Source organism: Hyla sarda, chromosome 8 (genome assembly GCF_029499605.1).
Source record: "Hyla sarda isolate aHylSar1 chromosome 8, aHylSar1.hap1, whole genome shotgun sequence".
NCBI lineage: Eukaryota > Metazoa > Chordata > Amphibia > Anura > Hylidae > Hyla > Hyla sarda.
Genome location: NC_079196.1, coordinates 189,807,984 through 189,835,653, shown reverse-complemented (window position 1 = coordinate 189,835,653; position 27,670 = coordinate 189,807,984). Strand labels below are relative to the sequence as shown.

At 42.2% G+C, this 27,670-nt stretch overlaps 1 protein-coding gene and 1 pseudogene across 1 annotated transcript in view; both read right to left on the bottom strand.

Annotated features, from left to right (window-relative positions):
* Nucleotides 1-2,900: 2,900 nt before the first annotated feature.
* LOC130290054 (U2 spliceosomal RNA) lies at nucleotides 2,901-3,025 on the bottom strand (annotated as a pseudogene).
* Nucleotides 3,026-7,524: 4,499 nt separating this feature from the next.
* Nucleotides 7,525-27,670, bottom strand: part of FAM20C (FAM20C golgi associated secretory pathway kinase) — a 211,735-nt gene continuing 191,589 nt past the window's right edge. The window contains exons 7-10 of the mRNA XM_056533606.1: nucleotides 17,159-17,268; nucleotides 16,509-16,590; nucleotides 9,962-10,021; nucleotides 7,525-8,721 (exon numbers count right to left, since the gene is read on the bottom strand). Of these exons, the coding sequence (XP_056389581.1) occupies nucleotides 8,469-8,721; nucleotides 9,962-10,021; nucleotides 16,509-16,590; nucleotides 17,159-17,268 (505 nt within the window). The 3' untranslated portion in view covers nucleotides 7,525-8,468. The remainder of the gene's footprint in view (nucleotides 8,722-9,961; nucleotides 10,022-16,508; nucleotides 16,591-17,158; nucleotides 17,269-27,670) is intronic.

Here is a 27,670-nt window from a genome sequence, read left to right as displayed (position 1 = left end):
ACTTCTGAAATCCCTGTGTAGTTTTAAGTGTGAATTGTTATTTCATATTTTTGGTTTATTGTTGCAATTATTGTCCAGAAATTGTGCGACTGCTGTTTTCACTCTATATTACTTCTTTCTCTCTGAATCAACGCATTTTTTCTCCCACTGTATATTCATTGAAATGGAAATATGGACTAAAGATACAAGTTCTAAGCTTTTCACCGAGATGGGGTCAACTTTTTGGCCCCAATTACCATAAATTATGTTCAGAAAAGCTCTTAGAGATGGTAGTTTCTTCCCATCTTCTTAGTGTCGTATGGAAAACACATTGTATTTTTGCCATTGCCTACATCGGTGTCCAGGTTGCCCAGGTTTGTGTCCCCTCCATGCAAGCCTGAAAATATGTCAGGGGCCCTCTGGGCTTAATGGGACTTGTAGTAATTCTGGCAGAGATCTTGAAGGCTCTTAATGTAGACCAGGACTTTTTTTTATTGCAATTGTGTCATTGCCCCCATAGTGATGTCCAGGTTTAGGGCTGGCCCAAGACATTGTGCTGCCTGGTTGCAGGAGAAAAATGCCTCCACTTACCAGGCTCCTTTTCTCCTTCTTCCTACATTCACCATTTAGCCTGAAAAACTGGAATTCTGTCTCAAGATAAATCAGTTTACTAAGAGATCAATTTACGTGTTGCCCATAAAGCTTTTTTAGGAGGTTAACGGGCAGGATAAGTTAGCTCCACAGCAAGACAAAAGCAGAGAGATAGGCACAGAGAAGCTGCTGAAGATCTGCTGAAAAGACTAGATTCACAGCTTACACTGCTTAATACTGTTTTTTAATGTCCTTCATGCTGCTGCTACTTCTAAGGGTGTTCCATAGAGATATAGGGGAACATGATCTCCTCATCTTTGTGTGTGCATAGTATGGCAGATGTCATAGCATCTAGCCTCCACCCACTAGCTCAGGGACAGCTGAGAATTAGTTATGGAGTCTACAGAGGAGGGGAAAACTGTGAGTTATATAGTATAATGGCCAGCTTATTCTGAAAAGTTATCTTAAAGTACAGGTAAGCTTTAATGGGGTTATCCTAAGTTTTTAAGTTTCACCTATGCACAGAATAAGCTTTAAGGAACTGCTCAGCGGGGGTCCAACCTAGTAGCCCTTGCAACCTAATTGAATGCAGCAAAAGTACCAATGCTCGGCCTCTGCTCCATTCACTCTGCTGAAGAAAGCAAAATGTAGCACTCATTTGAAGTCCCAAAGAGAGTAAATGGAGCAAAGACTACTCTTTTCAGTCAGGGGGTCAAGGGACCTACATGGTGAGACCTCCACTGATCAGCAAGTTATCTCCAATTCAGAAAGGTGATAATGTCTCATCTTGGGATAACCCCCTTTAAGAAGAGAACACCGTGGACACCCATGTGTTGGACCTCAAGGGTATGTTTTACAACAGGCTACACTTATAGACCCTTGGTCTATTGCACCTTCTACATACAAGGACTACCTGCTGGATGTTTCTCCTTTTATTCCGGGAATAAGATGAATCAAAGGTCTCAACCATTACTGCACACCAAAGACAAAACATGGTTCCTCCAAAATTTGCTTTCATCCATTGTTTGTGTCATTGTGTGAATCAAAGCCGTATTACTTACCAAGGAAACATAGATCATCAGGCCGGGCCTATGCTGACAAGTGGAGAATGTTGTGTCTTCTGGGAAACGCTGATTGCTTCTGAATTACCAGACTAATAGTCATTATATTTCAAAGAGAACGATCCAGCAGAGAATATAATATTAATGTCCCATGCAACAGAGGTATCACATCTCAGATTTGTTGGGAAACAGAAAAGACGAGCAAATTGAGCCTCGCTGAATGAAAAAAGGTGATTAATAATTAATACATGAAACAAGCAGACATTATTCTCCAAGTGAAGGATCTAGAACAATAATGAAGGGTTTTTATGTTTAGAGCTAAAACAAAAATTAAATCAAATATGCTGGAACCTATTCTTTACACTATTATAATTTTAAACAAAGCTCCCTTCTGGTTTTGCATTACAGTTGGTACAAGGTTTACATGGGACCTTTGATGACAGAGCGCAGAGTATTGGACTTGGACTCTATTCCAAGAGACAGCACCAAGTTTATGTGGACCATGTGGCGACAGAGTCATAGGGAACCCTATGTCTATCCCACTCCCAGCTTACCACCTGTAAAGCATATTTTTCTTTATCTAAGAGCCGAGGAACGTGCTCTCGAATCACCCAAAGTGCAAACGTGTTACACTAAAAAAATGTGCACAGAGGATGCAAGTCCTTCTCCAATAGGAGAGAGGCCCCCCCAATAAACCTTACCCTTCGCTTTCGGACCAAAAGGTACCTGCGAGGTTCCAGGTTCGAATTCCCTTTTTGCTGAAGCTACTAAGGGACCACAAATGCTCCCGGCATCCCCCTAGGAGTTAGCCAAGGTATCTGCCCGCAGAGCCGATAACGGTAGGTACCCTGCCAGAGCAGGAGTACCCGGGGTGTTTGCAGGGAGGGAAGGTACCTAATGGCCACACACACCTCTCCTAGACCGCCAGGAGAAACACCCAGAAGGGCTACCGCATCCTGCCAAATCCTGTGGACACACAACACGCAAAAAGTGACACAGTGAGACAAAAAGAAATAAATAAGTGAATGTGTGCAGATCCGGCCGGATCTATTAGAAATTTCTCTGATCCTAGCCAGAAGGCGGGGAATCAAGAGGTGAGTGCCACAAAGGTGCAGAGATCATGGTGCCCGTGCTTCAACTCAGTGAGTCCATCCTCCCACTCCCACTAAAGTACCTTGGCTCTAGACCCTTTCAGCCTCATGGCGAGACCCGGAGGAAACAGGTCACAACGGGGCAGCCGTCGAGGTGATTCCTCAGAACCAGCCCTAGAAAACCTGCTCCCTACCATGCAGCACCCATCCCCACCAGCTCCATACTGGTGTCGCCTGCCACCAGCATTAAACTGATACGAACAGATATTACACTTGATCTTAGCCAAAAGGCCGAGAAGCGACCTGTAAAGCATATTTTTCACCAAACCATCATGGGCCCCCCATGCCCAGTGAGCCCTACTCTCTGCCCAGAGCTTGTGCCAGCTATATGTGGAGTGCTTCTGTTTCTCCTTGAGGAGAGCAGCAAAAGGAGTGTGGCTAATTAAAGGGGTACACCGCTGCTCAGCATGACGTCACAAGCTTTCGGCGCTGGCTCCAGCATTCGGAACAGTTTGTTCCGAACGCTGAGCAGCAGAGTACCCCTTCATTGTCTGTTCATGTTCCACTGGGAATCTTGGGAAAAATGACATGCAAAGTATCTCTCCAAAATAGAAGAGTTTTCTGGTGCCACCTATAACATCCCTTAATGCATGTCAGCAGGTTTGTAGGTTAAAAAGTAAGGGCATGGCTGTATAGAGCTTTTGACTCTATATCCAAAAATACCTCTCATTAGTTAAGTGACCCCTACAGAGCAGAGATATAAAAGGTTTTTTAAATATATGCAAATTAGGCTTTGGAGCCCACTGGGTATTCCCCATCGGCTGCTTGAGCCCAGCATAATTTGGCCTCTTTACTAGGTTTTCAATCCTTTCTGTGCACAAAATAGGGAAGGGGTTGAACTTCGCTGGGGAATAAAAAGGAACACCCAGTGGGCCTAAAAGCCTAATTTAAATATCTTCTAAAACTATGCTATCTCAGCACAGGAGGGGTCTCTTAACTAATGGGAGGGCTGTATAGATTTAGGGTCAAAAGCCCTATACAGCCATTAGAGATGAGCAAATTTACAGTAAATTCGATTCGTCAGGAACTTCACAGCTCGGCAGTTGATGATTTATCCTGCATAAATTAGTTCAGCTTTCAGGTGCTCCCGTGGGCTGGAAAAGGTGGATACAGACCTAGGAGACTCTTTCCTAGGACTGTGTCCACCTTTTCCAGCCCACCGGAGCACCTGAAAGCTGAACTAATTTATGTAGGATAAGTCATCAACTGCCGAGCTGAGAAGTTCGTGACTAATCGAATTTACTGTAAATTCGCTCATCTCTAACAGCCATGCCCCCTCTTTATACCCTAAAACATGCTGACAGGTCCACTTTAATTGCCCCAGAGAGTAAGTTCTTTTCTTTCTGAGAGAGAGCAACTATGCATTTCATTTTCAGAAAATTCCCTGCTAAGCATGAATGACCTACAAGTCTCCATATGTCTTTTGGGACTTTTTGTATTTATAAACATTACTTTTCGATGCCCACGATGAAGATTTCTCTGCTATTCAGTTAGCACCTGCTCTGTACTGCTGAGGGGCAACAACCCTAAAACAGTTATGTACAGATGGGTAACTTTCCCTTTTGGGGGGATTCTGGCTTGGCTATCAAAGTCACCATTAATGTTCTGAGGTTCTTAAAGGAGTAAGGCATTGGCTTACAGTGATGCTCCCTCTAAAAGGTAGATAGCATTTTTTTAGAGAGCTACTTTGCATATCCATTTTATTTGCTAATAGAGTAACAATGATCCCCCTGTCTACTATACTACCTCATCTTGACTTGCATACACAATGTTTACCTAGACTGCCATGGGCTATGATGCCTTATGCTGAATTTGCTTGGTGCCCATGAGTCTACCCTGAAGTGGACAGAAGAATATTTCTACCATGCACAGACTTCTAGGGCATAAAGTCCATGGATGTCAGATACATTAGACACAGAGGCATAACTTGTAGCTTCTGGGCCCCGATGCAAGTCTGCAACAGGGCCCCATGTGCCAATTATAATTCTGATCTCTTATGGGCTAGATGTGCTTTGGGGCCCCCTTAGGCATCAGTGCCCTGATATGACTGCAACTCTGCATCCCTATAGCTACGCCCCTGGTCAGACATTCACAGTGGTCTCACCTGAGCATTTGATCATACCAATTGCTGTGTGCCAATGCCGAATCATCACTGCCGGGAGAGAAATGTACCACAGATTTACTCATGCATTCCAATTCATTTTATTTTATTGGTTCCAAGGAAGCAATATAGCAATATTTCTGACGTAAAAGTCCTTCATGTGGCTATTGCCAATAGTAATAAGTGCAAAGCTTCAGGAACGCATTTCTGCAGCTTATATAGTGTTTGTATTGGTATGTACTGTAAGTCACCATGGGCTCCATCATGATTAGATATAATGACACCTGCTGTATTTATATAGTACTGTATACAAGGAGCACCATCTGTCCGAAGTCAAACCACAAGATGATCTAAGTGTGCTTTTAATATTGATGAATTATATTAATCCATTATCCACTGAAATCATGTATACATACACATACAGTTGTAATAGAGCTGGGTTTGGCAATACTGCCCATCCGAGTTTGTCATTTGGCACTCCGCATTTTCTGCCTACACAATCCCTTTTTGTTAGAAGTGTGCCTTGGCAATAAGGTGTTTATAATGTCCCACAGCAGGTTTTAGTCCTGGTGTCTTTATGCTAGGAAATTATGTCTTTATTCTACGTATGTAAAACAAAAAGACAAGAAAAACAGGAGAGCGGGACGCTCTCCTGTTTTTCTTGTCTTTTTGTTTCACATTTTGTTCCCAGAGATCAGTGATATCTCGGAGGAAAGAAGCAGGGCGACGCACTATAACACTTCAGACATTTTCTGAATAGTGGTAGATAGTCTGTCAATGCCAATCATGTGTTTTTAATAAATAAAAGTAATAGTATACGATAGGTGTTATCCACAGTACCACTCCTGATTTTTGTATAATTTTCCTCTTTATTATATGGATATGATTTATTGTGTGTTGCCCAGTAAAGCAGATGCTGCAAGGTAGCACAAGGGTTAGCCACACTCTACACATGTGATGCCGAGGTTACACTGTAGTTATGTCCCCTTTAAGGGTCAAAATGACATGACAGGTATAGGATAGGGAATTTTTTGTTGACCATGCCCCTTTTGGGGTCGGTCACACCAATTTTTCAGTTTTGTAGATTTATTTTCTTGGATTGCGCTACAAATTCTAAAACAGACACAATTTGTGGCGCCCTAAGCCAAAATGTGACTCATAATCCGACAATAACAGTTTGGGTTTACAATAGTTAATCAGGTCCCATATGTTATAAAGCAACTTCGCCAAAAGTTAATCTTTAATTCAAGGAGAGGAGTAATTTTTTTCTTAAAGGTCCAATATGTTACTTTTTAGACTTTAAAGGGTAGCTCCCACCATCCAATTTTTTTTTTTGCTAGCCTGAAAAGGTCCCCCCCCCCCGCTACGGCACTAGCCCGTTCCCTCCTCCCCCCCAGCCCCGCATACCCCGTTCCCTCATTACACTTGCAGTTACTGCAGAGTCCGGCAGCGGGCATGCAGGGACAGCGGCGGGAACGAGGCGGCAGCGGCGATGTGCGGGAGGAGTGGCCTCCCAGCCAGTGGCCAGGGAGCCAATGCACTCGCTCCCACCTGTCTGATTGACAGGCAGGGAGCGAGTGCAGCCTAACTGAAAAACGACTGATTGCCACTCCAAAATCAGTCCTTTTTCAGTGGCCGGTTTTTAAATGTAAATTAAACCTTTTTAATGAAAAAAAAAATACATAAGTACTGCAAGATATCAAAAAATAAAGTTGGTGACAGTGCCCATTTAAACTTAAAGATTTAATGGGGTATTCCAAAATCAGAAAATTGTATTTAAATACTATCACCCCAAGATATATACCTTATTAGTATAGTGTTATCACAAATTATACTGGCTGCAGCATATTTTTATGTGATTTACCCCTGACAGGAAGTTATGTAGTCCTTTCATTTTCAGTTTTGTATTGTCTCCAGCTCTTCAGCTTCTCCCTTTCTCCCAAGACAATGCATCATTGTCTGCTGTCTTGGGCATTGTGGCAGGATCGCATCTCTGAGCTCTAGCCCCACCCCTTGAATGATGTCATTATCTCTAATCAGACACTACAGCCGACATCACCATCTCCCTGTCATAGACACATATACATAAATATCTTTATTGGGATATTTAGGACAAATGAAGTGTATGGACAGCATGCTGCCTTGTGCTGAACAATACCACAGGCAGAGGAGCAGACGGGAAATGAATAGCAGATGCAGCAACAGTTTATGTGAAGTCTGCTGTAAAATGAAATGTTTTACAACAGAACTGACAGGATTGCTCTGTGGTAGGGCAATTGGCAGGGAGGGAAGACTGTGATGAAGAGCTGCAATGGATTTGGAGAATTGTAGCACTAAGCAACTGCTATATGGCTCTGCAACATTTTTATGTTATTTTACCTGATATTGGAATGCCGCTCTAAATTGGTTGTCATGCATCACAAAAAAACTAAAATAAAAAAATAAAAATAAACATCTATAGGCTGTGCCTTGTATTGCAGCTCAGCCCTATTCTTTTGATTTCAGTCAGCTTGCAATACCAGATCCATTCATTGGACAAGGGTGGGGCTGTTTCTAATCCTGGGTAATCGCTTCAAAAACATAGCAATGAATACTGACATAATGGTGTTAGCAAGCAATTGAACAATAAGCCATAGAGATATTTTGGATAATTATTTGCTGTATCTTTTATTGCACTTTTACCACGCTGCAAACAAATCACAAAAATGCTGCAAAATGAAGCTCCCAGCTGCGGAATACAGCTGTTATCCATGTATGGTATATACAGTATTTACACAAATATAGTAAAAGCAAACATGGGAAGGCAGCTACTTGGCTACAAACCACAAGAAAGATCAAAGGCAAAATGCTGCAGTCCAATTGTTACTTCATAGTCTCTTCCGGCATCTACTAACAAAGCCTGCTGGAAGTGTTCCATCACAACAAGTGAAGAGCAACATGTTGCCAACCCCTGGTCTAGACAATAAGGCCCACCATTTAGATTTAATGATAAAGTAGTTCATCCCAATGCTTAACATTCAAGTAAAGCTTCCACCATTAAAAATTATGAAATCATCCTAAAACCATCTACTGTTAAGACTTTGAATTTGTGACCTCCAGAAATATAACTTGCAGGAGATACAGTTTACTAAAGTTAAGGGACTGAAGTGATATTGAAGGCGACGATGTGGTATAGTCAAGTCAGCATCACAGGTAAACAAAACTATACTGTCCCTTTTTTTCCCTCCCCCCCCAAAAAAGTGGTAGGTAGGTCATCATTTTGTAATATTATACCATATATATAAATACAAAATTTTTCTTTTTTGTTTTTTAAATAAAGGCCTCCTATCTGTACAAAAAGATTGGGATATGATTACAACCCAAATCGAATTCTGTAGGTCTTTGACCGTATCGTCTCACGTTCATCCATGTATAATATACTTATGTAATAGACACATCATCTAATCCTTTCTTCCTGGTTTTTATAACTTGTCTACAGTGGGAACAATGTCATCTTAAATTTGAATTCACTGAATTCACAGAGGAGCATTCGCAGTCTTCGGCAAGACTATGTCTTCTTGGTTGGGGGTTAGTGATTCTGCGTCACTACCTCTTAGTTGTCTTATTGTTCACATCAGAGTCCAAATCGTTTTCGACTACGCTATCATAGCTGAGTTTTTCTAAGCAGTCACTGACAGCTTTAAGGACAATGCGGAGCCTCCTGTCCATGGCGTCTAGGTGTGGTTGGTAGAGGATTGGAGCTATTTTATCCATTTGAAGTGATTCCTCCATCAGCTTACTCAACTTATACTCTTCCTTTGCTAGAAGTTGTAGTCGCAGGTATGTTGACTTCTTAATCCTGTGGAAGGAAAATGTATTTATTACAAAAATATATTAAAGCCTTTTTCAGTCGAGGTGGTTTAATCCAGAACAAGCTCACTGCTGTCTTATATGATCACTGTCAATATCAAAAACTTTCTAATAAACTTCAGAACATTTTTGTCATCTCCTTTTTCTAAAATCATGGCTTATACAAAAGACCACTAGCAACTACCCATACCATCCCGAACATCATCCTGTCTGGCTGCAGCATCATCTTTGTCCCAACTGAAGAATAGGCTGGGACAAAGTGCAGGAAGTGAGGGTGGGACTAGCACTCCTCTGTGCTCACTCCTGTACTGTCTAACAGACTGCAGCATGAGAACAGAGAGGAGCGGATTACAGAGCAGCCTGCAATAATTGGATGAAGAGATCCAGCACAGCAGACTCAGTGAGGAAGGGAATGTGGGGTGAGTGAGGAAGGGCTCAGTGCAGTGGATTTCAGAATGAGTGGGCAGCAGAACAGAGGGATTTGTGACAAAACTAGACACATACAAAAGACATGTGAAACATTTTTATGACCTAGTGACTAACATTTAGATGCATAATTTTTTTCTGTGATGACAGGTACGCTTTAATCTAATGAGCAGCAATGTGAGCCTAAGTCCGGCATACATCAGGTCAATTATAGGCTATGGATAAGCTATGGACTAGTGCAGTGTACAGATCGGGAGCATCCTCACTTGAAAAGTCTTGAAGAAAACCTATTACTTTCATGCTGCTTAAAGGGGTACTCTGCCCCTGGCATCTTATCCCCTATCCTTTGGATAGGGGATAAGATGCCAGGGGCGGAGTACCCCTTTAAAGGAGAACTGTCAGCAAGTTCACCCACACTAAACCCAATACATTGTGTTATAGTGTGGGTGAATAGAAGTCACTAACGGGTTCACTTACTTTGTAAAGTTTTGTTTTTGACGAGTTGGTGTCCTCTAAAGTGTCCGACATCACCTCCTGTGTTGCCCTCTGCAGGCGGGTCCCCCTCCGGCAGTCTTACTTTGGATTCTGGAGGAAGGCGGCAAAGCCACCCCCCCCCCCTTATGCATATTCATTTTGTGCTAATCCACGTCATACGCCCCCTGAGCGCAGCGCTCTGTCTTCAGAGCACATGCGCTGAACGTTTTGCCCACCTCCCACGTCATCAGTAATGAAAGTAATGATAGGTTCCCAACAATTGTCATAGTTTTTAGGGGCCCATTGAGTGATTGTGTAAATAATAATACCTGCAGCACTGGTTCAGCGGCACCAGGATAGACAGCTCGTCGTGAGAATATTTTCCGAACCTGTTAAAGGCAAAACAAACCATTTACAAAACTAATACACCGACCGTGTGTAAATAACATCAACATCTCTGGATGATTCCTGAAACCTGTTATATGTCAGTTTAATATCTGTCTTGAGTCTATTTTGCTGCAAACAATTTACCATAAAACAGTTATTGCAGGAAAATCTTTCATCTTTTGACAACCCAAAGCTCCCTGTGAAATGCGAGAGACGTTTTATTCCGAGAGTTTAGACCTTTTCATCCTGCGAGTTGTGTAAACGCACGTACGGGACTCAAAGGTCCCAGAAACCACCCTCACACTCTCTGATCTTTATTATTCCCTTTTTAGACTGAATAAGATATTCGAGAATAACGTGTCATAATAAATATTCCAATATATTCACACATGATCAGCATTAAAATGGACTAACTTAAAATCTTAAATTTGCTGTGTTGTGCAACAGCAACCAAGACTTCACTGCTTCCCACTGTGTGTATAGCACCACCATATTCTGATATCAGTCCCGCTCCCATAGACACACAAGTATTACTTCTTCCTCTAACACACATTGGATCAGTTTCATAGTAAGTCTAATAACTTACCATCATTTTAATGGATCCAAGTATGGGGACATCTCCATATGTTGTCCTTTGAGCTTAGTTCCCTAATGTAGTAGAGTTAAGGTGCCCAAAAACCTTACGGTAAAGTCAGCCATGTTGGCTTAGCCTCCCATTCCCATAGGGTTAACATAAACATTTGGCATTGCCCAACGTTCATGTGTGGGGAGGTTGGTAAAGATAACTTTAAAGCTATTTGGTCTTCATTTTTAAAAAGTTACCTGGGGGTGGCCAAATCAGAAACACTTTTTTCAGTATTGTCTCTATAGTGTGTGTTTGTGTATATGTTGGGTCCTCCAGAGTGAGACACGTTCATTGTAGTGGCTTATAGGTGAAAATCCTAAATTTCAGGCAATCTTTGGGCCGATACTTTACCTTTGTATATTTCCCATTTAATACAAAGGCATGCAGAGGCAGATAGTCAGGCTGTCAGCCTATCCAATCAATGCCAACGTTTTATCAATACGGTCACATTTCTTGTTGGCACTTTTTGTCAAAATGACCACCAAAACACAACCGAAACAATGCAAATATTTGTCTATTGAGTAGAAATATAATGCACTCCGCAGACTCTGATGCAAATAGGTGAGCACTCCACTAGTTTGGCTAATACGCCATATATATATACTGTATTATAATACATATTACATATTTTTCCTTTACTGTCATCACCTCAGTCCCTGCATTCAAAGGACACGAGCTTTTATAACATTAGTTATTTTCAAGGTCAAAATAAATCTTTCTTTATCCGCTGACACAAAGTGGTATTATTACCATGGTAACTGCTGACACAATATAACAATACAAATAAAGTTTAAGAATACTCCAGCAGTAGATCAGTATGACAGTGCAAGGCTACTGTGGGGACTTGTGGACTTCATTTGCTGTTGGGTTTGTATTATGGCACAAATACATCATGGGCTCAATAGGAAAGTGACAGTAAGCATACACAGGTTTAGGAAATCAATATATTATTTCTTACAAGCTTTTAATTCTTGATTTGTAAAGTCTGCTGGGCCTCACTTGTTGCCTTATTCACAACTTTGAATGGATGATAAAACCAGTAAGAGATGGGATGGGTAGATCTTACAGAATAGATAAAGTTTGATATGGACAAGGGATGAATTCCTTGGATTGGAGTCTTGTTGATCCATTCCATTTTGCTACCCTTTGGTGACCATCTGTGCAGGACTCCCCTCTCCAGAGGAAATGTATTGTTGGCAAGCAAGGGGCTTGAGATTTGACACATGGGTCATGGAAAGGGTTCTGGGGTACAAACATACACCAGACCCTTATGTCAGAGTGCCAGAAGCGGCTCTACCATTAGGCAAGTTAGGCGGCCGTCTAAGGCCTCGCATTAGCAGGGGCCTCGCAGCTGCCTAGCTTCCCCCCCTAAGACAGCAAAATGATTGGCAATTCATACAAGTTAGTCATTGCCACTTAATTTCGTACAGGAGCAGGGAACAGAAATCTTATTGCACATGGCCTGCACTAGAAGTCCTGCACCGGAATAGACTCAGGCCCAAAGGAGGACAGCTAGCGGCTCCGGAGCTAAGACAGAGCGCTACTGAACCAGAGAGCGTGGACACCAAAATATAGACAAGAGGCAAATTACAGCGGGGGAACAGAAATAAGGAAAAGTAGGACACAGGGAATATTCAAGTGAGCAGGGCCACTAATAAGGGGGAAAGGAGAAGTCTGTAAGGGGGGACAGGAGGGGTCTATAAGGGGTAGAGGAGGACAAGTATTTTAGAGCAGAAGGAGAATATTGCACTATATACTGTAAGGGTGTACAGTAGGACATGAAGAGGGCTTTATAGAAGGGGAGACAGGAGGAGAGGAAGAGGGCTGTATATAAAGGGGTGCAGAAAGAAAAGAGGACTTCATACAGTAGAATCTCCCAATAGCGGACACTCACGCTATGTCCGTTATTGGGGAAAAAAGGCTCAAAAACCTTTCTAAATGTCTGAATGCTGCACTGTACTCACTCCAGAGTGTAATTACATATAAAACATGATAAAAAGCAATATTACAGTAGAATCTCCCAGTGCCATTTAATCACCCCTTATCCCCCCCCCATCATTTCATCCCCCTTTATACCCTGTGCCTCCTTATGCCTTGTGCTATATTAATCCACCTTACCTCCTGTGCCATTAATTGTGTAAATTCATCACCCCCCTCTTTATGAAGTGGCAAAGGGGGATAAAGGGGGTTATGAAATAGCACATGGGGGGATCAAGAGGAAATTATGTGGCACAGGGGGTAAAAAAAGGGGGGGGGGTGATTTGGCACAGAGGAAATAAAGTGGCACGGGGTGATCAGGGAAGGAGGGGGTGAATGATGTGGCCGGCGGATGTACAGAAGCATGGGACCACTGTTTAAACAGCCGTCTTCTGCTTCTGTACTGGGGCTGCTGCAGGGGGTAGCAGTGGGGGCCGGGGTCCCTTGGAAATCTGGGCCCCTTACTGGGGTATTGGCTGTACCCCCTGATGGTGACCCTGCGTACAAGGTAGGGCCAGCACATAAGCCTGGTTGTCCCCTATTGGGAGTGTTTTGTCCCCTATTGTTCCCTATTGGGAGTGTTTTGTCCCCTATTGTACCCTATTGGAAATGCCAACGCATATTGAAGGCAGCATCAACATACAATGCTTTTGTATGTCGGGGCCATCGCATAAACGGCTATCCGGCAGCGCAGACTGCTTTAACTGCCACCAGATAGCCGTTTACGGTGCCCCGTGTGCTCCGGTGATGGTCTCCTACCTGTCCTCCGGGCTCCGGAGCATCATCTTAACGATCCCCTCCATCGCCGGCACTCTCCATTGTCGTCATCATGTCACGTGATGACGGCAACGGAGAGCGAGGATCATGGGGAAGCAGAGACCTCCGGAGCGTCGGGGACACCACGGAACATGGTGACAGCAATGGAGGGCGACATCCAGGGCAGCGGTGACGGGTCAGGAGCGGCGGGGACAGGTGAGTACAGCTTCCTATACTTTATATTGCACAGATCCCTCAACATACAATGGTTTCAACAAACGATGGTTCATTTGGAACAGATTACCATCGTATGTTGAGGGACCACTGGGAATGTCCCCTATTCAGAGTGTGCAAAATTCATTAAGTCTTATGGGATTCTGCCGGGGGGAATAGGAGAGGAAGAAGGCTCTATATAAGGGGGTACAGGGAGGGAGAAATGGCTCTATTTAAGGGGTACAGGAGGAGAGGAAGATGTCTGTATATAAGAGGATACAGAAGGAAAAGAGGACTTTATATAAGGGAGTACAGGTGGAGAATAGGGCTCTTTATAAGGGGGTACAGGAGGAGAGGAAGAAGGCTCTATATAAGGCGGTACAGGAGGAGAGGAAGATGGCTTTATATAAGTGGGTACAGGAAGAGAGAAGGGTACTTAGGAGGGCACAGGAGGAGAAGATGGGTCTTTAGGGGGGAACTGGAGGAGTGGAGAGGTCTATAAGAGCGGACAGAAGGGGAGGAGGGTGTCTATAAGGAAGGACAGAAGAGAAGGAAAGCTTTATTTTGGGAGACAGAAGAGTCTATGTGGGCATGCAGGAAGGGTACCTATTAAAGGAGGATCTGGAGGAGAGGTCCATACAGAGGGGAGGACAGAGAGTCTCTGCGAAGTGGGTGACTGGATATTTATAGGGCTTGCAGCTGAAGAGTGGCAGGACAGGGGAAAGTTCTTCAGGGGAGTGTCAGGGAGGAGAAGACATACAGGGCAGCAGAGCCTTAGAGAGCGCCCCTGTCTGTCAATATTAGGTCCTTTAACCCCATAAGGATGCAGCCTATTTTGACCTTAAGGACGTATCCGTTTTTTGCCAATTTGACCACTGTCACTTTAAGAATGAATAACTCTGGGATGCTTTAATTTAGAAACATCTGAAGGGCCGGATGTTGCAGAACTACAACTCCCAGCATGCACTGACATACCATGCATGCTGGGAGTTGTAGTTATGAAACAGCTGGAGGCACACTGGTTGGGAAACACTAAGTTAGGTAACAGACTACCGCAGTGTTAGCACACTGCAGCCGTTGCCACCATCTTTCTCCTGCTCTGCCTGGACTTCCAGGGATGGGCAGAGCGGGGGATCTCACCTTTAACCCCCCGCCCTGCGATTGGCCGGTCAGTCCTGACAAGGGGGGTCTCAGGACCCCCATGGGCGATATGCTGGGATGGCTGCTGTTAGATTTGGGGAGTGGGTGCTTATCCTTAAGGGGTTATGGTCCTGTTTCTGCTGCTTCCATTCTGCACCTCATAGCACCCTGAAGACCGGACACACACTGGTAAGTACTCCTGTTACGCTTTCTGGCACCAGGGTGATATCTCAGGTGTCTGTCATCGTATTTAGTATAGGAGATTCATGTAGATTTTATAGATTTTGAGGTTTTCCCTTTTTTTTGTTGGAAGGCGCAAAAGTCCAGCAGAGAGTCTTTTTACTGAGTGCAAAAAGGATTTAAAACAATGCAGAAACGTAAATTTGGAGCCTCTGTAGTGACTCGCTCTGTGACTTGGCACCACTGATACCTGTACCCAAGCAGCCATCCAGTATTTACATAATACAGTCCTTTGGCCTGGGTGCTGCTACCCCACACTACGTTGTGACATCTCGTCAGTGAGGGCCTCATGTTGAAGTTTTGCCTAAGGCCTCACAAAGTTTAGAGCCCCCGAGTGCCATAAAGGGCCTATTTGTATCTATAGGGCTCTCTCTCCTCTACATAATAAGGGTGCGTTCCCACACGGCGCATACGCAGCATATTTTACGCTGCGCAAAATTTACGGCAGCAGTGGGAAATACGCTGCGTATTCCTTGCTCACTATATACACAGGGCTTTCCGGCGGCAGCCCTATGTGTGCAGTGAGTTTTGGAGGCGGAGCCGCGCGTCACAGTCAAGCCAGCACACGGCCCCTCCTCTAAAACTCACCACACGAATAGGGCTGCCGCCAGAAAGCCCTGTGTGTATAGTGAGCAGGGAATACGCAGCGTATATCCTGCTGCTGCCGTAAATTTTGCGCAGTGTGAAATATGCTGTTTGTATGCCGTGTGGGAACGCACCCTTACTGTATATGTTTTATGGTATACAAGGAGCAAAAAAAGATGCCCATACCCATACATCTTAGATTAATGTTGTCTGAACCAGATCAGCAGGCTATCTATAATGAACCGGGGTCCTCTGAACCCCCCTGATGGTAAATGTTTGGAAGAATTACACATGCCTGATCTATTTGTTTCCAGGAGTATAGTAGGCACTTTCAGAGGTCTCTGGTAGTGGTTTTCTCCCTATTATACATTTGGAATACATGCACACTTGGCATACATGGGGGGGTGGGGGGATTCTGAAATGTATGGCCAATGGTGTCCAACCTATGAGTTTCAAGCAGGTTACATGTTACTAACTTAATATAGTTGAACGAAGGATAAGTCTAGGCTAAGAATGAAAACAACTCATCTGCTCCAATCCCCCTCCATGTGCCCGGTCATGGCTGAGCAGCAGGAGAGTTGAGCGCTTAGCATGCTCTCTCCTGGCTGTCATCTTTCCAATCGGTTGGGGCCTGGACACTAAGACTCCAATCTATAACATTTGTTGCAAGAGAAGTCTAGCAACAAATACTGTATGCTACCACACTATAGGGTTATACATTATATTTCCCATCATGGGGTGGTTCAGTGGGTGCAGATGCACCCATAACTATGGTATATTGCTTTCTTTTAGGCATGTAATTTAAGGATATTTGCTGCTATGACTGATCTTCTTTATAAAACAATCTATCCAACACTGTTAAAAGTACTTTCTTTATAATGTATGTATGAGGGTGATGTATGAAAACACAGCATATGGTACCATTGTAGTCATAAGGATTAATTCATATTTACCCTCGTCCATTATCCAAGTGAATTATAAATGTCTCGTTCCCAAACTTCTCAAATGTCTCATAATGATGTCGATCCATGTTGCCTATTGGGGAGGAACAAAATTATTTGTGAATACAAGTATATGTACAGGTCAGAAGTAAATCAATTTCTGTTTCACAGGTTTTCTGTCAAGAGGTTCACAGAGTTTCCCCTGGTGGAGGGCTCAATCATCAATTTTTGTGTGGAAAGTATTCAATTTCGCTGCAGCGCCACCACTGGGATATTTCAGAACGACTTTGGGGCCATTTAAATCAATGGGCTTAAAGTAGTACTCCAGTGAAAGTTAGCTTATCCCCTGTCGACAAAATAGGGCAGAATTAGCTGATCGTGGGGGGACCAACCGCTGGGACGTGGGACTACAGGTAGACAGCATGCGCTCCATCCATTAAGGGAATAAGTTAGTTTTTGTCATAGTTCTCCTTTAATTAAGTTTTTTTTCCCTATACTTAATGGAAGGTAAAGAAAGTTGACATAAATCTATGTAAAATATCATCATTTCTACAGTTCATATAACCCTCACTTTTATGAAGGGATGGATTTGTGCCTCATAGTGAGAGAAAAAAAACACCAGAATTTTTAATGCATTTTACTTTTAGCAATATAACATTTACCCATGAGAAAGTCAAACACTGTCATATCGATGAGGTCTAGAAGCCTGGTGCCGCTGTCATATGGTGGTGTCTGCTTTACTCCTTCACAGTAATCACTGTCAACTTCCCACCTGGGAGAAAACACACATTTGGATTAGTATGTAAATATCTAATAGTCTAATAGTAAGAAGCACTCTTTCAGCAACTATATACACTGCTCAAAAATAAAGGAAACACTAAGAGAACACATCCCAGATCTGAATGAATGAACTAATCGTATGAAATACTTTCGTCTTTACATAGTTGAATGTGCTGACAACAAAATCACACAAAAATTATCAATGGAAAATCAAATTTATCAACCCATGGAGGTCTGGATATGGAGTCACACTTAAAATCTAAGTGGAAAACCACACTACAGGCTGATCCAACTTTATGTAATGTCCTTAAAACAAGTTACAATGAGGCTCAGTAGTGTGTGTGGCCTCCATGTGCCCGTATGACCTCCCTACAATGCCTGGGCATGCTCCTGATGAGGTGGAGGATGGTCTCCTGAGGGATGTCCTCCCAGACCAGGACTACAGCATCTGCCAACTCCTGGACAGTCTGTGGTGCAACGTGGCGTTGGTGGATGGAGCAAGACATGATGTCCCAGATGTGCTCAATCTGATTCAGGTCTGGGGAACAGGCGGGCCAGTCCATAGCATCAATGCCTTCCTCTTGCAGGAACTGCTGACACACTCCAGCCACATGAGGTCTAGAATTGTCTTGCATTAGGAGGAACCCAGGGACAACCGTACCAGCATATGGTCTCACAAGGGGTCTCCTGATGTACTGGCTTGTCTCCTGGTAGCGCCTCCATGCTCTGGACACTACGCTGACAGACACAGCAAACCTTCTTGCCACAGCTCGCATTGATGTGCCATCCTGGATGAGCTGCACTACCTGAGCCACTTATGTCGGTTGTAGAGTCTCATGTTACCACTAGAGTGAACGCACCACCAGCATTCAAAATTGACCAAAACATCAGCCAGGATGCATAGGAACTGAGAAGTGGTCTGTGGTCACCACCTGCAGAACCACTCCTTTATTGGGGGTGTCTTGCTAATTGCCTATAATTTCCACCTGTTATCTGTTCGATTTGCACAACAGCATGTGAAATTGATTGTCAATCAGTGTTCTTCCTGAGTGGACAGTGTGATTTCACAGAAGTGTCATTGACTTGGGGTTACATTGTGTTGTTTAACCTTAACAAAACATCATGAAAGACATAGAAACATGAGCATAAAAGCAACATTGAGTAGATTATAAATGTAGAGATATAAACCATCTGTGGAAAGAAACAGAAATGCTATACCAGTGAGATAGGATCTTGAAACATGTTTCCTGCACTGTTATCGCTATCACAGCCTAGTGGGTCAAATAGAAGCCGTTTTACCATCGGTCAGTGGAGAACAGCTTAGTGCATGTAAAACAAATAAAAAAGCGACTCTGGCTAAAGAATTGGTTACAGTTTTGTATCTACAGCTCCTATGCAGACTTCTGTGTATCCTTGGTTATAGACTACAAACAAACTTTGTATGTAATTTGACTTTACACTTATATGTTTCTTCCCTCCTTGTTTGTTCAGTCTGGATTCAGACACATAGGTCCACATCAGGCTGTATATATAAAATGGTACCTGCCCATTTACTTTTTAACCCCCTTAAAGGGGTATTCCAGGCCAAAACTTTTTTTTATATATCAACTCGCTCCGGAAAGTTAAACAGATTTGTAAATTACTTCTATTAAAAAATCTTAATCCTTCCAATAGTTATTAGCTTCTGAAGTTGAGTTGTTGTTTTCTGTCTAACTGCTCTCTGATGACTCACGTCCCGGGAGCTGTGCAGTTCCTATGGAGATATTCTCCCATCATGCACAGATACCGGGACGTGACATCATCATTGAGAAGTTAGACAGAAAACTTCAGAAGCTAATAACTATTGGAAGGATTAAGATTTTTTAATAGAAGTAATTTACAAATCTGTTTAACTTTCCGGAGCCAGTTGATATATAAAAAAAGGTTTTGCCTGAAATACCCCTTTAAGGACCACGGGTTTTTCCGTTTTTGTACTTTCGTTTTTTCCTCCTTACCTTTTAAAAATCATAACCCTTTCAATTTTGCACCTAAAAACCCATATGATTTTTTTGTGCCACCAATTCTACTTTGTAATGACATCAGTCATTTTACCCAAAAATCTACAGCGAAACATAAAAAAAAAATGAAGAAAAAATGCCATTTTGTAACTTTTGGGGGCTTCTGTTTCTACACAGTAAATTTTTGGGTAAGAATGACCCTACTTATATAGGTTTGATTTTGTCGTACTTCTGGAAAAAATCATAACTATATGCAGGAAAATTAATACTTTTAAAATTGTCATTTTCTGACCTCTATAACTTTTTTATTTTTCCACATACGGGTCAGTGTGAGGGCTAATTTTTTGCGCCGTCATATGAAGTTTTTATTGGTGTCATTTTTTATTATCACTTTTTGATCGCTTTTTATTCTTTTTTTTTTATGGAATAAAAAGAGACCAAATATACGCTATTTTGGACTTTTGAATTTTTTTGTGCATACACCATTGACCGTGGGGTTCAATTAATGATATATTTTAATAGTTCAGACATTTATGCACGTGGCGATACTACATATGTTTATTTTTATTTACACAGTTTTTTTTCTTTAATGGAAAAAGGGGGTGATTCAGACTTTTATTAGGAAAGGGGTTAAATGATTTTTATTAACTTTTTTTTTTCACATTTCTTTTTTGCAATGTTATAGCCCCCATAGGGAACTATAACATGCATTATGTTGATTCAATACACTGATGAATGCCATTGCATTGCATTGATCAGTGTTATCGGTGATCGATTGCTGAAGCCTTGATTTCAGGCTATGAGCAATCAATCACCGATCGTACGCACAGGAGGCAGGTAAGGCACCCTACTGATGCATCCTAGCTGATCGGGACATCGCGTTTTCACCGTGAATGTCTCGATCAGCCCGACTGAGCTGCCGAGAAGTTAATGCCGGACATCTATCTATACGGCGATGTCCGGCATTAGCCATGGGTCCTGGCCTCTGATAGCATCCGGGGCCATGCGGGTATAATGCGAGCTCAGCTCCTGAGCTAGCTTCATAACCCTGCCGTGCTGCAGCGCCATTTATAAACTGCGTTTTGAGGCAAGGGGTTAAAGTGTACCTGTCATTAGCAAAAACTTTTATATAATGTAGAAAATAACATTATATGTATATTTGCAATATGCATTGGTTAAAAAAATGTTGATATTTTTGTCCCTACAGCTATTGCTTGTGTGGAGTCCTCAGTGTGGGTGGACAAGCAGGTCTCCGTACACTGAGAATAAGCAGGGCTCTGTACACTGAGAATAAGCAGGGCTCTGTATGCTGAGGACAAACAGGGCTCTGTACACTGAGGATAGGCAGGGCTCTGCACACTGAGAATAAGCAGGGCTCTGTACACTAAGAATAAGCAGGGCTCTGTATTCTGAAGACAGGCAAGGCTCTGTACACTGAGGACAAGCAGGGCTTTGTAAACTGAGGACAAGCAGGGCTCTGTACACTGAGGACAAGCGGGGCTCTGTACACTGAGGACAAGCAGGGCTCTGTACACTGAGAAAAAGCAGGGCTCTGTACACTGAGGACAAGCAGGGCTATGTACACTGAGAAGAAGCAGGGCTCTGTACACTGAGGACAAGCAGGGCTCTGTACACTGAGGACAAGCAGGGCTCTGTACACTGAGAATAAGCAGGGCTCTGTACACTGAGGACAAGCAGGGCTCTGTACACTGAGAAGAAGCAGGGCTCTGTACACTGAGGACAAGCAGGGCTCTGTACACTGAGGACAAGCAGGGCTCTGTACACTGAGAATAAGCAGGACTCTGTACACTGAGGGATACAAAGGATAGAGGAAACTGGAAGCTTGATATCGCGCTGCTGTAATAATTTGAAGGATGAGTTCAGGCAGGTTTAACCATTTATTGGTATACACACAACGCATTTCAGGGAATGAATATCCCTTTCATCAGGCGTGATATCCAGTGAAAGAACATAGCGGTATTTAACAGGTAATTTCGTGACGTGTACAGGAAATGACATTTTCACAAACAAAGGGATGTTATCCACACACAAAGAACAATCATCACAAACTATTAATATTAAATCAATGAGTGAGTGCCTTACAAAAAATTAATATAGCGGCAGTCCAAATATAGAGCAAGTTTGTATAAAATATGAAAATCATTACAACATCACAATCTCAAAAAATACTAAAAATATGGATCCATCATCACATAGCACATAAATAAATATAATAAATAGCAAATATATAAAAATATACAAAATATACATATATACACAATCTGCATGTGCACATATATAAAAAGGCAATTAATCTGTTCTCTCTATGCATTCATTTAACCCTTCGTGCCACATCGTATTAAATCTAATTATATTTATTATATTTATTTATGTGCTATGTGATGATGGATCCATATTTTTAGTATTTTTTGAGATTGTGATATTGTAATGATTTTCATATTTTATACAAACTTGCTCTATATTTGGACTGCCGCTATATTCATTTTTTGTAAGGCGCTCACTCATTGATTTAATATTAATAGTTTGTGATGATTGTTCGTTGTGTGTGGATAATGTCCCTTTGTTTGTGAAAAATGTCATTTCCTGTACACGTCACAAAATTACCTGTTAAATACCGCTATGTTCTTTCACTGGATATCACACCTGATGAAAGGGATATTCATTCCCTGAAAAGCGTTGTGTGTATACCAATAAATGGTTGAACCTAACTGAACTCATCCTTCAAATTATTACAGCAGCGCGATATCAAGCTTCCAGTTTCCTTTATCCTTTGTATCCTGCTATGCACACCGGTGATCCAGCGTGGGAAGCCGCTGCAGCTGTTTGATTCATTTCTCACAAGCAGGGCTCTGTGCACTGAGGACAAGCAGGGCTCTGTACACTGAGGACAAGCAGGGCTCTGTACACTGAGGACAAGCAGGGCTCTGTACACTGAGGTCAAGCAGGACTCTGTACACTGAGGACAAGCAGGGCTCTGTGCACTGAGGACAAGCAGGGCTCTGTGCACTGAGGACAAGCAGGGCTCTGTACACTGAGGACAAGCAAGGCTCTGTGCACTGAGGACAAGCAGGGCTCTGTACACTTAGGAAAAGCAGGGCTCTGTACACTGAGGACAAGCAGGGCTCTGTGCACTGAGGACAAGCAGGGCTCTGTGCACTGAGGGCAAGCAGGGCTCTGTACACTGAGGACAAGCAGGGCTCTGTGCGCTGAGGATCTATAACATGCTCCTGGCTCACACAGCAGGATGATTGACAAGCCAGGAACCTGCACAGAGCCCTGCTTGTCCTGTCCTTGCTTCCTGTATTTGGACTCATCACATAGACACACACAGGCAATAGCTAAAGGTACAGCATTTTTTCACCCCAAAATATACAATTTTTTAACCAATGTATATTACAAATATACAAACATATTTGATGATAGCTTTTTCTATAATTTCTAGGCCGATAAACGTTCTATTAATTACCTTCATGGATGATTTATAGGTAAACCTTATGCTATTCTATTAACCCCTTGGCTTACCAATTGGTTCGTAAGAAAGTAGTGTGGATGGATTTCACATTAGGGCCTTTCCAGGAACTGCACCTAGTTCTTGACTAATGACATACTCTGCATTTTATTCGGCATAGCAAATCCATCAGCTGAATGATGAGGCATTTTCCATATCATTCTGAAATCCCCTTGTGTAAGATTCTTTTATTAAGCATGGAACATTTTCAGCACAAAGGGCTTTGCTACGTGTCCTCTCATATAGGATCTGCATTCAGAGACCAAAACAAAGACTGATTTGATATTTTTAAACCTAGAATTTATCTTACCCCACGCTGAGGAAATGCATAGCACAAATACATCTTACAAAATGCAAAGAACAGGACGTACAAAGAGCGGTCATTATCATTCTTTCCAACCTCGGCAAAAAAAATAAAAGAAAAAAAAATTATCCCTCTTCATACAAATGATGTTCATTAATCCTGTCAGCGTGGGCCTGTATGTGCTGCAGATGTACTATTGAGGATACATTTCTGTATAGCAACATATCCATTAACATTTGGTCTAGCACAGTTCATTGCAGGTAGAGATGTAGATGTTTTAGCACTGATCGGTACAGGCTGCTTAACAATAAATATGTTGGATGCTGAAAGGAATGTAGATGTAATATCATATGCGCAACATGTGCTGCTAGGTTATTGGGCCTACTGCCACCTCAAAAGCTGTCTATTAGGTTAGATTAGACATAAGAGGGCACACAATGCCAACTGGAGAATAAAGGGCCCATGTAAGCTTCTTGCATAGGGGCCAACTGCTGTCTCTGTATGTCCATGGTATTGTGTAACATAGTAACATATTTCATAAGATTGAAAAAAGACCAGAGTCCATCAAGTTCAACCTATACCCCTAATAAGTCCCTACTGAGTTGAGTTGATCCAGAGGAAGGCAAAAAAAAAAAAAAACTCATACTCGAGGTAAAAATTCATTCCTGACTCCAATTAGGCAGTCAGAATAAATCCCTGGATCAACATTATGTCCCTATAAATCTAGTATACATAACCGTTGATGTTATTACTCTCCAAAAATGCATCCAGCCCCTTTTTGAACTCTTTTACAGTGTTCACCATGACCACCTCCTCTGGCAGAGAGTTCTATAGTCTCACTGCTCTTACAGTAAAGAACCCCCGTCTGTGCTGGTGTAGAAACCTTCTTTCCTCTAGATGTAGAGGATGCCCCCTTGTTATAGAAACAGTCCTGGGTATAAATAGATCATGGAAGAGATCTCTGTACGGCCCCCTGGTATATTTATACATCGTTATTAGGCCGCCCCTAAGCCTTCTTTTTTCTAAACTAAATAACCCCAATTCTGATAATCTTTCTGGGTACTGTAGTCCTCCTATTCCCCGTATTACCCTGGTTGCCCGTCTTTGAACCCTCTCCAGCTCCACTATATCTTTCTTGTACACTGGTGCCCAGTACTGTACACAGTATTCTATGTGTGGTCTGACTAGTGATTTGTACAGTGGTAGAATTATTTCCTTGTTGTGATTTTATTTGCCTTGGCATCAGCTGCCCGACACTGGTCTCTACAGCTTAATTTACTATTAAGTAAGACTCCCAAGTCCTTTTCCATGTCAGTCATCCCAAATGTTCTCCCATTTAATACATAATCCCAGCCCGGATTTTTCTTCCCCATGTGCATTACCTTACATTTATCAGTGTTGAACCTCATCTGCCACTTCCCAGCCCAAACTTCCAAACTATCCAGATCCATTTGTAACAGTGCACTGTCCTCTATAGTGTTTACCGCTTTACAGAGTTTAGTATCATCTGCAAAGATTTCTACTTTACTATTCAACCCCTTTAAAAGGTTTATTAATGAATATATTAAATAGAACAGGACCCAAGACTGACCCCTGTGGTACCCCACTAGTAACAGTCACCCAATCAGAATACGTACCATTAATGACCACCCTCTGTTTCCTATCACTGAGCCAGTTACTTACCAATTTACACAAATTCTCCCCCAGCCCAATCCTTCTCATTTTATGCACCAACCTTTTATGTGGAAGGGTATCAAATGCTTTGGAAAAATCCAGATATACGACATCCAGTGATTGCCCCATGTCCAGTCTGGAGCTCACCTCCTCATAGAAGCTGATCAGGTTAGTTTGACAGGACCGATCCCTCATAAAGCCATGCTGATATGGAGTCATACATTTATTTTTATCAAGATACTTCAAAATAGCATCTCTTAGAAAACCCTCAAACAATGTACATACAACGGAGGTTAAACTTACAGGTCTATAATTCCCGGGGTCACCTTTTGACCCCTTTTTAAATATTGGCATCACATTTGCCATGCGCCAGTCCTGGGGAACAGTCCCTGTCACTATAGAGTCCATGAATATTAAAAATAGGGGTCTGTCTATTACATTACTTAGTTCCTTTAGAACACGGGGGTGAATGCCATGTGGTCCAGGTGATTTGTCTATTTTGATTTTTTGTAGGCGGCACTGTACTTCTTCCTGGGTTAGAGAGGTAATATATTTGCTTTTTCCTGATCCCCGTTTATAATTTCTTCCTCATCATTTTTTTAAAGGGCCAACATTTTCATTTTTGACCTTTTTGCTATTTATATAGTTAAATAACATTTTGGGGTTAGTTTTACTTTCTTTGGCAATGAGTCTTTCTGTCTCTATTTTTGCGGCTTTTATCAGTTTTTTACATATTTTACATTTTTCTCTATAGCTTTTTAATGCTGTGAAGAATGGACCTAGGGACTAGAACTAGTGTTGCACTCAACATGCTCAGCATGGTCCCTAAAGGTGGACATACATTCTCAATAACTGTCGGCTAACTTTCTGCTAATGTTCTCTCTCCTGACTTTCCCATACACATAAATGTTTTCCACAGGGGGATGTTCTTGAATTGTGTAATGGAGGGGGTAAGCCACAGCCAGACAGCTCTGGTGCCAGCTTATTGCTTCCAGGACAATAGAGTCGGGCAGAAAAAATTCAACACATCCAACACTTTCTCTGCACCAACATCATCTGTCAGTTGTAGAGAGTCGGGAGGTTGGCATACACCTTAGACAGTTGGCCAAAGTAGTCGGAGGTGGTAGGTTTCAACGACTTTAGTATAAGATATGTGAGTACCCAAAGGGGTACTTCAGCGAAAAGTAACATCTACAGGATAGGGAATATACATGTGTTTGTGGCTTCCATTCATATTGGAAGCCACAATGATGAGTTGGATATGACATATAAAGGATTTCAATAACACGTAGCTCACCCCGTTGACTTAAATTTTTTTGCAGAAATGTAATTTAAAAAGTGCATGTCTGTTTCTGGTTATTGGCATATTGACATATTGTACTAGAGGCTCATACTATGAATCTCCAACACTTTTACAAAGGAAAATGGTAGCCTGGATCTATATCTAGATCGCACAGTCATGCATTTATTATTAAGGGAAATCCTAATCCATTATGCATTCATGGTTTCTTCTAAAACATTTTTCTCAGTTATGACTCTATTTTTATCTCATCACTTCTTTCATCAGAGTTGGGCTTGTCTACAAGAGGTTGCAACTAGGCCAAATATCTAACACAATATAAATCTTGGCAAAGACTGCATAGGCTCTGTCCTTGTCAAGATCTTTTATTGAGTTAGATATTTGTCCTTGTTGGAACCTCTTGTAGACTAACCCAACATCAGGTGGACCAATATATCGATCAAATAGAGGTTTGACACTCTTAGGGGGAGGGTTAGTCCATTCGTGATGGACTCCAGGCAATGGCATGGCTTTTTGTTGAAAGCATTCTTCTTGTACAGCATGTATGGCATAGTGAAAGCTATTTTAGAATAAGACGTCCATGTACAGAACGTCTCTTTCCAGCTGATATGGAGATATTATTGCTATTGAACTATACTTTCAGTAAATGAATGCCACATCTGAGGCAAACAACTTAAGCCAATTCTATGTGCATTAAAAAAGCATTTATCTGTAGCATTAGATCTCTTTTCACTGTATAATTCAGCTCTGCTGCTTTATTTATTCTGGACCAAAGTGACTAATGCATGGAAGAATTCACCGCAGCATATCGTCCCCATTGAGTTATTTTTACATTCTGTCTAATTAAGGCAGTGATATTTGTAAGCACGGCAGTCGGTCTGTTTCTTTGTTAACAGTTGCTTAAGCATTAGCGGTGCAGGAAGTAGCGGACCATGCAGTATTCTTCACCTAGGTGAAGAAGCGAAATTAATTGTGACTACGGTCAGCAAAATTAGCTTAATTAAAGCGACACTAGATCTAACAATGGTGGCCAATGAAATACCTGTAAGGTAATGTTTTCGGAGATTTTTAGAATTTAAGATTTGTAGGTCTTGTCAGTAATCCCACCTACAGACCAGTGGTAAACCTAAACAGGAGGGATCCCTGTGGAGGACAAGTGTTTGGGCCCTTTATTTTACTGTAAATAATTTTCCAAGAGTGAGGGTCTCATAACAGAACAACAGAACCCTATACTCATCATTCTCTAGCCGTCCTTCACCTAGTTGAATGCAACCCCTGTTTTTTTTTTTGTTTTTTTTCAGCGAAGACTAGCAAATCTTCTGATGGGCTAGTCTTCCCAAGCTGTGTCTGAAATGACTGGGGTTTTGCAAATCAGCAGGTAAAAAATTGGCCATAAATCTGATCCAGGATTTAACACAATAATGAGCCCCAACAACATGACTCTACTGATGAGACAATCACATTTGGATTTGAATTTGGGACCAATCCCTGACAACTAAGGTATATTTATTAGGGGGTCACTTTAGAAATAACTTAATACAGTGGAACTTCTTTGACCACCCAAAATTGCATTCAAAAGTAGTTTTCCTA